Source organism: Corvus kubaryi, unplaced genomic scaffold (assembly GCF_017639235.1).
Source record: "Corvus kubaryi isolate FWS band 111438036 unplaced genomic scaffold, C.kubaryi_AGA036_p1.0 37384, whole genome shotgun sequence".
Lineage (NCBI taxonomy): Eukaryota > Metazoa > Chordata > Aves > Passeriformes > Corvidae > Corvus > Corvus kubaryi.
This window is the reverse complement of record NW_024581126.1, coordinates 2,596,782-2,613,190: the sequence shown is the minus strand read 5'-3', so window position 1 is coordinate 2,613,190 and position 16,409 is coordinate 2,596,782. Positions and strand designations below refer to the sequence as shown.

The following is a 16,409-nucleotide window of genomic DNA, read 5'->3' as shown; positions in this document are numbered from 1 at the left end:
AAATGTGAGGGTGAGGGCTCTGCAAAGGATGGGGCACGTTTTCCAGTGGCATTACCTTGAATGCAGGTTTGTGCAGGAAAGGTTATCTCGAAGAAGGTTTTTTCTGTTCTTTCCTATCTGACATCTCTGTGTAAAATTTGTGTATTGTGTGTGCTAAGAAAGGGGTGGAGAAAGTGAGTGTATATATCTGAGGGTTGCTTTTGATAAGAAAAATGTAAACATTTTCATGAGAAGTATTTGCTGAGAATGCAGAGCTGGATTTGCTTTCCCTAGAAAACATCTGAGAGTTGAGTTCCAGGCAACAGTCAATTTTCACAGCATCAAAATTGAATTGTTTTTAAACTGAAAAAAAAAAACCAAAAAACCCACCAATGTTGAAAATCAGATGTTAGGTTCTTGGTTAGCTGCAAAATGTATTTAGCCTTCCAACCTATGACTGATGTATGGTCTAATTTCATTAGAACAGGTAATCCTGTGTCATGCATCTCTTGAATGTTCTTTGCAGCAGTTTTTTTAGAGCACTTTGGGAACAAACTCATGATGAGCTTGGTGTAATAGTTGCACACAGGATAAAGAAAATAGCTTATAGGTTTGTTCTGGAAATGATGACTTGACAGTAGCCTCCGGCAGTGGAATTTAGCTATCAATAGTGTGTTAATCCAGTTAAGCAGAGAGCCTTTCATAGGGAAATAAGAGTCATGTGTTCTAGCTAAATAATTACCTTTAAAGTAATCATGCAACTTGTAAACTTTGCCTCGATATTTTGGTGATTTCTTTTTTTGACACAGTTATGACACAGCAATAACTTCTTATTGAAGCTGTGGCACATGCAGTGGCTTTGGATGGTATTTATTTCAGAACATTCTTATCTAAAGCTGTGTTGATATGTGTAAGCACTGACTTCATCAGCTAGTTTTTGCCTGTTCCTGTTTACTGTTTAGAAAATACCAAACGTATGACAATTGTAATTCAGCTTGTGTTTATACACCAGTTTTAAGTCATAGCAAGCTTGCATTGAGACATACTGATGATTTGGTGAAGTTGATGAAGCCAGTCCTCTGTTTCACCTGGTTAGTAGGTGTTCCCAGGGGTAAGTTTTCACCCTAGAGATCCCCTGGACACAGTTCAGCTCCCATTGTCTTCCCCCCCGGAGGTTGGGTGATGAAATCACTTAGAAGGAAGAAGAGCTGGTTAAATGCATGATGACTTCCTTCAGTCAACTCCTGGTGGAACTTTAATCTCTCAGTTCATAGATTTTTAACATTTTTCCCCCATGCTGAATAGCAAAACAAAAAAACCTATGATTTCACTTGTCTCTCATTTCAGTGGGTGTACTGGCACCAGTGGGGCATAAGAAATGTACAACGCAGTGAGGTATGTGCTTATTCTGTAGAATGAAGCCTATTTTTGGTAGTCCTCTTAAATTTGGTAGAGCTGCTAAGAGTGTGCCATGTTAAGATTGCCACACCATTCTTTATTGAAAGGTGCTGCTATAGAGTCCTTAACTCTTGCAAATGTAAGACATTTGAGCACAATTGTTTTGTTTCAGGTGTTTGAAGCTGATTATAGGCTTTTTCTTTTTCTGCTGATGAAATTATAATCACTCAAAATTGAACGCCCCCTCCCCTGACCTTGGCAGATAAAGTCTCATGATGCTTGTTAGGTTGGTTGGTTGGTGTTCCTGATAAGTTTCCCATGCTGCTTTGAGGTTGGAAAGATGATGGAATCAAGTGAGTGGCAACCTGTCATCTGTTATAGTTCATATCAACTTAAATCAGGGAAATGCAATTGAGTCTATTTTTGTCGTGTTTAAAATAACAAAAATGATTTAGAAACAGGTCTGGCATCTTTGAGGAACCTTCACACCTGTGGTTTTATAAATCATGTAAACCTGTTTGCATCAGGTTTAACTGCTGCAGCTCCATAAATATGTTGCACAGGTATGGTTTTAAATGGCAGAAATGATCACTTCTTTTTCTATGGGGCTGTGACCACCTTTGGGAAAGCACTTAGTAATCGTAATGCTACAAGAGGCTTAATAAGCCTTGAAGTGAACGCTGTAATGCTATGCTGGCCATCCTTAGAGAACATGAAAAGGTAGCAGAATGTAATGTTCTCTGTTTTGTAACAGGGCCATCTTGCCTTTTATTTCCAGGGACACTTGTTTGAGGTCGCTAAGGTAAAGGCTTGTTTCCTTGGTACCTCACCAAAGCAGCTTTCTGTCTTTAGGTACTTACAGTACCTACCAAGGCTTGATAGGTCAGTGACATACTTTTTGTAGACTTTAATGATTTTCATCTTCAGATGAAAATTTATTTCAAAAACCCATCTTTGCTGGATTTTATGTCTTTCTCAGTTGGTTATTTTTATATTTATAAAAAATTGGTTATCTTAAATCATAGAACAAACTGATTTGCCTAAGGCCATTTGCAAGGTCAGAGACAGAAAATAATAATAATAATAAAGAGTTTGTCTAGTTCTGAAATGACTAATGAAAATGCTTGTATTTATCATTATGCTCTAATGGACTCTTCCTCATAAGGTTATGTTACCAGGCTGTAAATCTCTTCTATTTTGATTTTGATGTAGATCTGATACTGTTCTTGTTTCCAGCTATTTATTCTCAAGAGGCTATTTCTGTATAAGGCTTCAAGTATTCCAGCATCTCTGCAATTGTCTGATAATGGATAATTTTGCTGCTCCTTTCCCAGCATCATCATTAATGTATATGTTGTTTACAGAGCCTTGTCAAGGCTGTTTGACAGCTGCTCTTCCTGGGTAATTGTAAACAAATTTGTAAGTCTGTCTTGGCAGTGGGATTATTGCCAAGGATTTATTTAGTATATTGGCCTGCTTGTGATAGTTTATGCTACCCTATTCATGGATAATATAATTTCTTATTCTTGTGTAGTCAATACTCTTTTCTGCTGTCAATCTTAAAATTGCCATTTTGCGAGGAAGACATTCAGGAAACCTGATTATGGGGAAAATCATGTTACACAAAAATCCCACTGAGCTGATGATAGTGATCCTGTCTGATTTCACCTATAAGCTTCGGTCAATGTCAGGGACCCAAAAGAACTACAGGAATTTAATGAATATAGAAAAAAACCACAAAGATTTCCCCCACCAACTGAAGTGTGTGTGTACAGACTGCTCAGACTGCAGGCAGCAAAGTAGGACATTGCTGAAATGAAGCTGGAGGGGAGGTGTTTTTCCTTTCAATAAGACTTTTTTTTCCCTCCCTATTTTAGCATATGCAGGTTACACTTATGTTTGTAGGTTGACTTCTTCCTAAAAGTGAAAAGCACAATGTAAAACTGCCAGAAAACTTAATGAACCTGACTCAAAAGGAAATATTAACTCTATTAGCAAAGACACAGTAAGGCTGTGCTGGGAGCCTTACTAAAAAGCAATGACATAATTCAGGGCTGGCCTTTGAAAGTTTGTCCTGTCAATTTGTGGTGTGACAACATAACCTAAAAATAGCTGCTGGGACTAAGAAAAAAGTAGCTCTTTAATTTGAGGGTTTTTTTTTTCCCCCCGTGGAAAATTCGTATATGCTAGAAACAAAACAATGTGGAATTCTACACATCTCCAAGGAAATCACAGATACCTTTTTAGTAGAGATTTGTCAACTGGACTTTAGTTTTCATCTTTTCAAGGAGCAGGAGTTCCAGGTAAATACTCCCACTGTGCAGACTCTCACAATGCTGTAGCCTTTAGGGCAGTGTTCAGGGTTTGGCCATCACATGCAAAATAGTCCAACTTCACAATTACTTTATTTTTGCAATTTTTGTTAGTTGTTGATGCTTTGAATAAATTTTTAGTTGGCATTATTTTGGTTTTGTATTTTGGTACAGGTCATTTGAAAGTTGAACCCAGAATATCTCCCTGGCCTTAGATGGATTATGGGCTTTATGTGGTGTATATTTCCATTCTCTGTTCAGGACATATTTGAAAGTGTTTCATAATCTTTATTGGTATTCTATTAATGCACGTTTAATAGTTCAAATGAAATGACAGTTGTGTGCTTGAAATAAGTATTGCTATTATTTTTTAAAGTCCAGGAAATGTTTATCGCCCCTCAGACTTTTCCAGCAAGGCCTTGTGGGGCCTTGTGGAATTCTGTATAATTCTTTCTCTGCACTCTGAGAAGAGCAGGCAGTGAAGATAACTTACCTTTCCTTTTCCTCTTGGAGACAAAAGTTCTTCAGCCCCAGCTCAGGGCACTGTGCAGTCCGTGTGCTTCAGCCCAGTTTGAGCAGTAGCTCTTCTGTAAATGAGGGGAAAGTTCCCTGTCTGTTTGATCCTTGTTGCTTCTGTTATTATTGTCAACAAGTGTGCCTTTTCCTACCATGAGCCTCTGTCTATATTGGGAACTGAATGAAGTTTTTAGCCAAAACTAATGAGCTACTTGCAATTGTTGGTGTCCTGGACCAGGCTCAAAGGATTCACTCACATGAAAGGCTCCCATTATTACCCAGTCATTATCTAGATCTTGTTTTTATATATATATTTTTTTTTCTTTAAACTGCACTACCTGTTTTTAACCTTTATTTGCTCACAGCAGAATTTTAACATTAAGTGTGATTCAAAAGAATTCCCAGTATAATCTGGTTACCCTGACTTCTTCCTCTAGTGTGGTGGTGGAGGGTCCAGGTTTTAGTATTAAATATCAGGCAAGAACTGCTTTAAAAATATCAGCATTTATGTAGTGAGAAGAAGAAGTGGAAAAAATCCCTACCCTATGTTTGGGTAGATGCATTTTTGAATGTAAATTGTCTTTAAAAATCTTTGCAAAGCAGGGCTTGCAGAAATGCTGGGGCTCTTTGCTGTAGTCACGTTCTTGTCGTAGCATGTTGTCAGGGTCTGATGTGACATCAATTCTGAATGTAATAGATACATAGTTAAGCAGTTTATTTTAGGATCCAAAACTCTTCTAAGAATAGACAGGCTCTTCTTTCAACAGGAAAGGACAAATAAACTAAAATGGAATAATAGGGAAGGAAAAATAGGAAAAAAGCAGAGAGGAAAAAGCATCTGAGGAGAACAATAAGAGGGAAAAACCAGCAGCCTTGTGCTGTTGGGGTTCAAGGCTGGGGTGAAACATTTGGAAGGGACCATTGCATACGGATTCTTTCAGCACACTGGTGTAATGGGAAGCAGGTGATGGGATGTGCTGGAAGGCTGAGGTCTTACAGTCTAGCCTACCAAAATAGACTTGTGTAGTTTTCCCCGGGAGCAGTCCATAGGTTAAATTCATCAGGGAGGGGAAGAAAATAGCGTTTTAAATCTTCTAAAGTAATTTCTTAGCTTTGTTGGAACATTAGCAGGTGATTTTCTGTAGTGCTCCAAAGCTGAGGTGCTGCTGTATTTCCCCACGGTTGTGTTAGAGGGGTCACTAAGCAGTGGGTAAGGATGAGACCTGTTCTGGTGGGGTGTCATGTTTACACCACGAGTCTAATCATAGAAATCTGTATGGGAAAAACTCGCCAAGTCAGCCAGTCGGATCACTTGCCAGAACAGCATAAATACTACAGCAGTATTCAAATTAAAATTAATGCTGTTAAGTGTCGGTGTGTACTGTGTGTTGGGTGTATTTTTCTGCAGTGTTCTATGGAAGTTACAGATTCCCACAGGACATTGAGCCAGAGATGTAACCTTTGGGTATGAATCCAGCAGAACATTTAGTATCTAGAAATATTTAAAAATATTTTTATTCACCAAAAGGTCTCTACTAGTGTAACCTTGAGAAAGCAGATTTAATTTTTCATGTGTGTTAATTCATCTGCCCCAGTTGCTGGTCTGTAGGTTTTCTGTCATAACTTTCATTTTACTATTCTTTCTAATTTTTTGTGTTTAATTTAGCAGCTGGCATAGATACTAAGTGTTTAGATAACATTTTCTATAGGGGAGTATTCAAAGTGAAGTGGATTCTGGTGTTCCATTTAGTTAGTGAACAGGACATGAATCTCCAGTGTGAAGCTGTGGCATCAATACATGACATTTTGCAGGACACTACTGTTTAAATTGTATGTGCTTTGAATATTTGAATTCTAAGTGATCACATTGCTGTTAATAGATAATATTTTTTAAAATACTAGTTTCTCCTACAAGTCTGTTGCTTGTTTGTCTTTCAAAATTAAACAGCTTTAACAAGCCTACTGTCTCTATTTAGCCTGATGTCATGTTGTCAGTGTTGAATCTCAATTTGACAATGTTTTTATAATCTAGTATCACTACATAAATTATCTGTAATGAAAATATGGATTTTTTTCTAAGATTGCATTTTTTTTTCTTTTTTTTTCTTTTTTTGTTGTTAATTTTTGGTGAGCTTTTTATAATTTAAGCAATGTAATTTTAAGTCAAAATTTTCCAGTTTGAGTTGCAAAATTTCACCAGAACATCACTTTGCATCACCCAGATGGGCATGTATCAGCAGTTTAAAAAATCCTTTTCACAGTGGACAAGGATGTGAGCAGATTTTCTTACTCTGTAGAGTACCTGTGTGATGTGTTCGTCTCCAGTGCGGTGTGCCTGCCTGGAGAACTGCTGTGCAACAGCTTTATGCTGGAAAATGATTTCATATAGTTCAGTAGTTTCATGGTTTATTGAACTCTTGGGCTGAGCTGCAGACCTACAGCGGGCAGGTGTGTTGTTGCCCTGTGTTGGAGGACAAACTCTTTTACAAGTGTTGCTGAAGAATGAAAGAAATTTTCCTTTGTGTCTTCAGGTTGGAATTTTCTTTGGTATTGTTTTGGTGTGGGGTTTTTTTTGTGTGTGGGTTTTTTTTTGGTTTTGCTTTGGTTTTTTAGTTTTGTTTTTCTTAATAGCTGGTTAAAATAAAGTAATATGTAATGATTTACTTGATTCTTGCATAACAGCAACATCCTTGTGTTCTCTGGTTTTTTTACCTGGACTATGCCAGTAACAGAGACCCTCATGCTAATCAGTGATATTAGAAACTAATTCCTCTTCCCATTGCCCTGTGTCTGCTGGGGTTTTTTACAGCAGGATCTGACTGCTTGCTTCTTTAGCACCATTGTAACTTTGTACCCTCAGTCCAGTTGTAGGACTGTTATCATCAAGGGTTAAAGCATAAAAAGCCTTGGCACATAACTGACGTAATTACAATGCCATGTCATTCTTGACAAGGATGCCACAAACCAATGCTTCTGAGCTTCTTACTCTTCTGTAGAAATTCTCTACCTGTTCTTAAGCTGATGTGTTTGGGCACTGCCAAGTCCACGTAGACCCTTAGAGAGTTAGAAACTGTTATTCCCACAGAATCAAGAATAACAAAGTAAGGGGGGGAAATTAAGTTCTAACATGTCTGATCTGTGAGGCCTTGAAACATCCCACGCTGTGCTCTTCTCTTGTCCTCCTCCAGAGCTGGAAATCTGTGTTTGATCCTCTCCTTGCGTGGAGGTCAGCTCGTGGTTGCCAACAGCCCCACTGCTTGGCCTTCCACAGCTACTTGTGCTTGCCTTGACTGCAATCACTCTTCCAAACAGGATCATTTCAAGTCTGGTTTTCGTCAAAAACAATCTTAGACAATTCACCAGCTCATCTTGGGGGTTTGTTTTGTACAAAAACTCTGTACAAGGTTTTGGATGTTTTCCTTTTCTGGGCAGAGGCAATGTCTGTGTGACCATCTCTTGCAACCTTTGAGCAGTGCAAGGATGAAACACTGCATGGTCGTCCCACAGTTAGGAGGAAATTGTACAAGGACACAAAGGGTGTTGTCAAAATTCAGTTATTGGTAAGTAACCTCATTTGACACTTAAAATATATTGACACTTTGCTATCCAAAATGTAAATGTATTAAATAGCAGACTTTATTTATCAATAAGGCATCTGAAGAGTTTATCTCTACACCATTTTGTTCATTGTATTGTATCTACAATGCTTAATTGTATCAGTATCTACTTTGCTTAATTTTCATGTAATTCAAAAACTGCTGAACAGATCAAGTATATAAATAAATCACTCGGTAAGTCTTTTCAAGGAAAATCAAAATCATGAAAAGGCAGAAGCATAAACATCTTCTAGTTTTAATGAAATCAACTCCTCATTTCATGAGAGATAGTGGATAATTGGAAAAGAGTCTGCTGAAATCACTTGTTTTATTATTCTCATCTGAATAAATCAGACAGGAATAACTAAATAATGATTATCTTCAGTATTTTTGGTAGGTGGTAAGAGAAGGTATATTAGGTTGAAATTTGTGCTTGCTCTTCCAAAACGAAATTGTTTTTCAGTATCAGGAAAAAGATCTAGGATAGTTTGTGATTTTTTATTATTTGAGGAAATTACCTAGGATTTATTTTTCTGTCTCATTTAATTTCTTGTTGAATTTTCTTTTCCCCATTCAGTCATGAGCCGTAAGCTCTAAAGAATTTTTTTTGCAGTGACTGCTTCTTTTTTCTAAGAGTCATGTATGTGGGCCGCTTTCTATATAAGATTTTTAAATCCTTCTCTGGGGCAGATCAGGGTTCAAAGTTAAACTGGCAGCTGCATGTCAGTCTTGTACATTATATATATATCACTGGGAGGCTGTGAGGGGAAGTAGATCTTTTCTAGCTGTTGAGCATGCATAGTCCTATGAAAATGTTTTATGAGGCAAAAATGAGGTTTTATTATTTCATGGTGGAAGAATTCATACTGTGACCATAGAAATTTACAGGAGATACAGCAGCTCATTTCCTTGTGTCTTCACTGCCACTTCCCATGCACCAAACTCCTTCAAAGGAGGAATGAAACTAGGAATGAGGGGATAACTTCCCTTATCAGCTTGAACATAATTATTCTCGCTGTCTTTTGTGGTACATGGTGACATAGGCTTGAATTGCAGAGGCGGTGGGGTTGAGTCTTTCCTGCTACCTCAAAGACAAAGATGCCCCTATCCAGCTTAACTAACATTTCCTGAGTCTGCGTCTAAGCACTTATATTTTTGCTTTCTGTTTAAGTCCTCCTACATGCTTAGAGTTTAAAAAAATACTCCCCAACCAGAGTTTGCTACTTATATACTTCCTATTGCCGAATCATAAAAGAGTTAAAACAACCCTAGAAAACAACAAAGGCCAGGATTGTGAATGTAAATTTAGAGTTCAGTTTTTCATTATTGACTTGCTGCAGCATTCCTTCCAAAGGGTAGGGAGGAAGGCTCGTCGTCTGGCATCATGTACCATACTTGCATTTCTAAGACCAAATATATGTTAGCACATGACACTGCCAATCTGCATTCTGACATCTCAGTGGGCTTGAAAGCAAGAGGCAATTCAACTATAAAACTGTTCTTAGGAAGTGCAGTTGAGTGATTATGTTTTCATGTGTAACACAACTATTTTAAAGATATCTATAAATTTTGTTGATATAATTCCTACTTTAACAAAATGACATTAAAAGCTAAAATTATTCTGACCATGAGGAAGATTGTAGTTTGGGTCAAGGGATTTGCTTGGGTAACTCATATATTTGTGCAAGAACAGTGATTTTAGTATGTAGGAAATGAGATACATATATGTTCTCAGATCAGCATTTTATGTATTCTGGCATTTTGTTGCTGGAGAAAATTTACTGTAGCAGAAGGTTGCACTTCAGTGTCTTCTGATGCAGGTTTCTTACAGGTCTACAAAATTGATGGCTGTTTTTGTTCTACATGGATTCAACCCTTACTATATAATCTAGAACCCTTGTGGGTATTTTCCTGTCTCTCCATTCTTAAGTACTCCTAATATTTATCTCAACAGTGACCTGTGATTCCGAGGGTAATTGTAATTCTGGCTTTAAAAATCTACTTTTGTATTTACATCAGTCTTTATCTCAAAGTGGGTGGGGGGATTCCTTGGTCTTCTGTAGTGAGATAGAGTGTTAGAAACACCTGTCTGCTTCTCTTCCCTTATTTATTATATAATTTGAGTAATGTTACTGATCATTCTTTCCTGAAGCTTTATAGTTCTAACCAGGGTTTCTTCTTGTACCCAAATCTCTTCAAGTCTTTAATTTATATTGTTCTTTTCTGCGTCTTTTCTATTTGATGTATCCTTTTTCAGATGGGGGTGACCAAAACTGAACACAGAATTCAAAAGTGAACACACACTATTCAAGGTGAGGGAATATCACTAGTTTTATATAAGGCATAGTATTTTTTTATATGTCTTTGTCCTTTAAAAATAAATACTGATATCCTGATTATTTTTGCTCCCAATTGTAAAATATTTTGCTTGAGTAATCTGTAAAGTTGTCTAGATTTTTCATTGAAAAGTTGGTTAATTTATAACATAATTTCTTATGGGTAATTAATAAATGAATATGGTACACTAATTTTCACTATGGTTTACTACACACTATGTATGCTCTACTTCCTGTTGTTGTGTTGATCTAATTGCATATTTGAAGTTCCTTCTGAAGACCATCATGAATCCACAATAGAGCCGACTGATCTTTATATCGTTCATCATTTCCAGGTTTTGTCATTACATGGTTCCTTCCTATTTCATCCTTCAGGTTGTTGAAGTGTACTTGCCTGGGAGTTTTTTCTGGGCATTGCCACCTTGATTTTGATCCCTCTAGCCAAGAGTCTTTCCTATGTTCTTGCAGATCTTGAAGAAAGGTTTGCATTCCTCCATGTACACAATAAAGACTGGTAGTTGAAGAGAATGAACTGTACATGAGAATACTCACCAGAATGCCCATTGCCATCTCTCATTAACTTATTCACTGCATCTAATCCTCTCTTAGACCTCCTCTCTTTAGGAGAAGAACTGTACATCTTACCACCCATGTCTGGTTATTTCTTTCAGAAGGGATATGCTTGCATTATGCTTGTGATGGTAGCAGGGGAGAAGAGGTGTTCTCAGGCTGGCCATCTTGTTTGGCTTTAACTCTTGCAAATTGGATTTATTTACATGAGTTCTCCACACCAGGACTTTTATCAGGTCACTAATAAAAAAAAAACCAACCAAACATCCCATCCTTTTGGTGACTTCCTTGCATTAGTATTTCTTGTAATTGTGACATTGTGTTATATCCAGGGTAGGTAATTATTATCATTGTCACCACAGAGAGCGGTAAATAGAGGCAGTAAAGTTTGGTTTGTATGAGAACGTCATACATTTTGTGTCACATGCTCATATTAGGAGCATTGTCTCCATTTACCTTCAACTATATGAATGTATAGAACCCAAAATTTATGAAGAACCAGTATTAAAATTCTTATTCAGTATGTTTGATACTGTAAAGCTGGAATAGCATGATAGGGATTATATGCGTGTTTGGAAAGAATTTTTCTGCGAAATGTGTAATGGAGAGCTAACACTGCCAAGGATTTACCAGCATTCCTGATGTCCAGCATCTTTGGAGTAGGCAACAGCACCTGTGGAACGGCTTAGCTCCATGTTCCTCATACAGCATCATTACCTTCACCTTCAACATGGAAGTTGGTATGGGTGGCAGGTAAAAGGTGTGGTCTTGGAAAGACATCACACAGCTGTGTTGGAAGGAGTGGGAGACCTGAGGGGAGGAAGGCTATTCTATACTCTCCACTCTGGAGAGCAGTAGGTAGTCAGTAAATAAACCAGTGGTGTGATCGACAGTCGATACATTGACCCTCTCACACTGCCAGACAAATAGAAATCAAAATTGCTCAGTCTTTATCTCATTTCCTTGGTCTGTGGGGGAGTATGTGTAGTGTGACTGTGTTACAGGACCTGCAGTGGGAACATATTTGGGAAGTTATTCCTGCATTCAACTGAATTCTTCATAAAAGTACGGTTCTGGGAAGCTGCTTCTTATTGTTTGTGCTGTTCTTCAGTTGTTACTTTGTACAATGACTGTTGGGTTTTAGCTTTTTCATGTAACTTCTGTTCCAAATTGGATTTCTAACCAACGATTTCTAGGTAATGATCATCTGAAAAGGTTTGACTTCTTACAGATTTTTTTATGACTTTTTTTTGTAGTATCGGTAATTCTTGCACTTCATTCTTTGTTCCCCCAGTGTAAGGGTTGGAAGACGTTTTCTGTTACTATGCTGGTTTTGATCTTTTCTTTGTAAGTTTTTGCGTTGTTTTTTATTTTTTAATCCTCCCATCAAGAATCGATCTCTTTTTTTTTTCAAATTTGTTTATTTTGTTGCTTCATTCCAAGCTGGCTAACATGCTGAAGCTAAACTATTTTATGAAATATTCTGGTCTTTGAACAAGTTAATGGAATAAATTGTGTGATTTCTTTCCTCATAAGCTTACAACAACTTATAGGATACTATATGTATTTATTGTCTGTGATGTAATAAATAGAAATGTGACTATCCAAACAAGCAGCTGAAGCAAATATTAATTTGTGTCTTTCATCTTTTTAGATCTTTCTAATTGTAAAGTCTAAGCTGTTTTATGATAATGTTTTAAATTAATGTTTAATTAACACTGATAAGAAAGAAATAGGTGCTTTCTAAAATCTTGCTTTTAATTTAAGTACATTTAAGTAAGATTCGGTGTCCTTAGGAAGTTTAGAAAATTCTGGTGTTCTCCTTGTTGATGTCTTGGTTATGGGATAACAGGTGCTGTTTACTAAGGTGGACGCTGTGTTATCTTCTGGTGCACTGAACATTTTGTAATCTGTAGTAAAAACCAGGCAGGAGGGGGTGTGTGTGGTGGCGCTGTTTTGAGAGAGAGAAATACTAAGTTACACATTTTTTTTTAATCTGATGCTAAAGTGACTGTTGGGACATCTGGAGTTCCTACCACTCTCATGTCTATGGTTGTAGTTAGGAAAGGGAATACCTTCCTTTTGAGGTGCATGGTGAAATATTCCTTGTAGGAGAAAAGAACTGTGGATCATCTTAAAAATTGAAGAATGATTCTCTCCAACACTTTTCTCTCCATCTCTCCAGACAGATTTTTAACAGGAAGTTTAAAAGGAGAAACAGAAGAAGGTGATTTTGAGCATGACATTAACAAACGTTCCTTAACAAAAATATTTGAGCTGGTTAAGACCACTCCAAACATAAGCAAACTCAGTTACATTCTCCTGCAACTTTATTTGTTGTGAGAAAGCTGCTCCATTTTAAGGACTAGCGTGAGACATGGTAGGAGACATTGGCCCCAAAAGAGCAGCAGCTCTTCATCTGCCTCACTTCAAGCTAGCCTGAAAATGGTTTTTGTTCACTGTACTACAGTATGGTGCAGGTAGCTGTGCTCAGGAGCACATTTATTTCCTCTTCCATTCTGGATGGTAGGTCTGGTGTTGGCAAGTGAGGAGCACTTTGCCTCCCTTGAAATACATCCCTTTTCCTTAGACTTATTTATTAGTACTTTTCTTTGGGAAAAACTAACAGATTACTGTATTTTGAAACACAGCAAGCATTCTCTATTTTTTTGGCATTGTGTCTACCCTCATCCTTCTTTTCTTTGCAATCCCGTCTCTCCAAAGGGATGCATGACAGACCGATGGACTGCGGCTATTTTTATGTGGCGCACATATTAACCATTGAGTAAACGTAAGAGGTTTTACAGAGCTTATTTTAGCAGAAGCATTTGTTAAAGCCCCTATATCCATAGGCTGTGTGTATATTCATTAACTATTCAGGGCTGTAACATAATACAACAAAAGGAAGTGTATTTTAACAGAGATCTCTAACAACCATAGGCAGACTGGCACCCAGCCAGCGGGGGAAGGCAGACGTTTCTCGCTGCTATTTCTGTCTTATGGCATCCAGAGATATTGAATTGATTTCTTGGATAACTAAACTAGCTAAGACTTACTGCAGTGTCACGATCCTGCATTACAAAAATACATATGTTTGATCCCCAGAAGTTTATTGTAATCAAATCTTTGGAGGCAGTGGAAAACTGAGCCTCTCCAGTTTCACTTCAGCGTGACAAGATTTAGCCTTCATATAATCGCATCCAAAATGGTTTGGGGCAAGGATGGGGAAAACTGAAGTGCTAGCATGAATGGAAAGTACATAATTATTTAACAGAATATCCTGTTCTATAGATTTTCTTATCCATGGAAAGTGTTGGATTTTTCCTGTAGCAGAAGCCCAAATGGCTTCACTGGGAGTCCTTTCCCTGGTGGTGAATGTGCATCCTTGGAGCTTTGAATATGGCTATGTACAGCTTCTACCAACTACCCCTTGTGAAAAGGGATGGAGATACTTAGCTCTTGGTCTGCTGTACAGCTACAAAATAACTTCTCTGTCTCAATGTAGCATAAAAATAGGAATTTGTTACCAATCCAGTACTTGTCAGTAATTTAAAAAATATTTTGATAGAGGTAAATGTCAGAGGAGAATGAGATATGTAGATATTTACGATGATCAGAGTCTGTTTTGTGTGGAATGTCAATAGACTATGCCAGGATGTGCTGAGGCATAAAATTTGTGAGCTTTTACACAGGTGAGAAATCCCATGTTTCCTGGTCAGCTGAATGCTCTCCTGTTCTGCCCAGCTGCAGTGGGAATTACCCTCTTGGTTTTAACCACATTCCTACTGTTCTGCGACATGCTAAGCTAACAACAGATTGTCTGCTTTAAAAGTAGATCCTGTTATAGTGTGATGCTTTAAATAATACTTTACATCTCTAGGCATCTTCCTCTGTTAGAATGCAGATACAAATTTAACCTTTTTCTTTTTGTTAATAGCTTGAATGAGCCGGGAGGGAACATTTTAAAAGAACAAATACAATGAAAATGGACATTTGTGAAATACTTGAGTTCGATTCCATGTGAACAGAAATGTTAAAAGCCCCTTTAGCAGCTGTGTCAATACCAACTTTTCTGGTTCTTGAGTGCAGACATAAAGTCAGATGGTGTTGGTTAACTAATTTGCATTTGTTTTAGGTGAAAAATAGCACCTGCTCTGTTTAGCAAGTGCAGTGTTTTCATTTAAGTGATTTAAAAATTGATCACATTGAACCGATTTGAGTACATTAAGGGATTTGCAGTTATGTAATTAAATTGATATTTTAAATAGCTTTAAGTGTACTGTACAATTGGGAAGTGTGCAAGTGGATTTTCAGATCAAACTTTTAGGGTGGTTTTTTTTTTTTTGAGATGAAAGACTATTGTTGTTGGAATAAAGTTACAGACATATGACATTGAGTGGACAAATCATTTGAGATATACTGGAGGAAAGGCAAAAGTTCTGAATCAGGGACATTCTGTTTTCCAGGCATTTTCATGTACATAGCAAACTAGTACATGTAGGAAAAAAACATCTTGGAGCTGCAAAATATTACCACAGGTTACCTAGATAAAGAAAAATGCAATTTCTGATGTTAGGATTTAATTGAAATAATTATCAAAAACCAATTTTTTTTAAATTATTATTTTTTATTTTTTTGTCATGTTGGATTGTTGAATGACCTTTCTTCCCCAAGGAAAAAAATTCAGTAACCATGTTTAATTTGCAGAGCACCAGAGATCATACTGGGATTGCCGTTTTGTGAAGCCATAGACATGTGGTCGTTAGGGTGTGTGATTGCAGAGCTGTTTCTTGGATGGCCACTGTACCCAGGAGCACTGGAATATGACCAGGTAGTAGAATAAATTTCACAAGCACACTTTCTGCAATGTAAGAATTTCAGTTCATTAAATCCCGAGTTTTAAATGCTAATAATATCTCTTACTATGTAGTATTTCTTCAAGTCTGTTCAATGCTTTTAATTTAGTCTTATTGATTGTCCTAGTAACATAAATCCTCTTTCTGAACCAGACTGTATATTGTGCTGCTTTTTTTGAATTAAATTTGCATTTCTCCTCCTCCCTCCATCTTACAAAATAGATGTTGGTATTGAAGCTGCTTTTTCTGATGGAAACCAAAGTTTGCAGCTACCATCATTGCATTATAATCTCTCTTTCATTTGCCATGAACAGGGTTGACTCTGGAATGTCTATTCAGAGGTCAGGATTAATTGTGTTCTGAATACTCTCTGATGCTTTCTGGAAACCCAACAAAGCTCAAAGATTTGAGAGCCTGTACTTCATGAGGAACGAGAATGAACTGTCACAATAATACTGTAGATAGGCAGTGGTAAAGCTTGGAGCTCTTAAAGCTCTGCCTTTGCTTTGTTGAATTTTCAGCTACTGACACCATCAGCATTTGTGAGAGAATTTAATAAAACCCCACATTGTTTCTGATGAAAGATGTAGAATGTTTTCTATTTTAAACACTTAGGAAATAGTGTGGAATTTGGAAGGAATGTAATCAGCATCCTGAGTATCCTCACCTGGTTTTGAACTTTGCAAGTGAAGCAATCTCTTGAAAACCCCAGAAGGAACAGCACTGGCTTCTTGCTAAGTTCTACATCTTTGATTCAGCATTGAGTTCAGGGGCAGTTCTTCCAGGATGTTGTTTAGGTTGTTCAAGTCCCGCTCATGGAGTGGGCTTTTGGCTCCCTGCACTTAC

At 37.4% G+C, this 16,409-nt stretch overlaps 1 protein-coding gene across 5 annotated transcripts in view; it reads left to right on the top strand.

Annotated features, from left to right (window-relative positions):
* Positions 1-16,409, top strand: part of HIPK3 (homeodomain interacting protein kinase 3) — a 67,500-nt gene that overhangs the window by 30,954 nt on the left and 20,137 nt on the right. For all 5 annotated transcript variants that reach the window (XM_042035534.1, XM_042035532.1, XM_042035535.1 and 2 more), the window contains exon 3: positions 15,415-15,538. In XM_042035534.1, the coding sequence (XP_041891468.1) occupies positions 15,415-15,538 (124 nt within the window). The remainder of the gene's footprint in view (positions 1-15,414; positions 15,539-16,409) is intronic.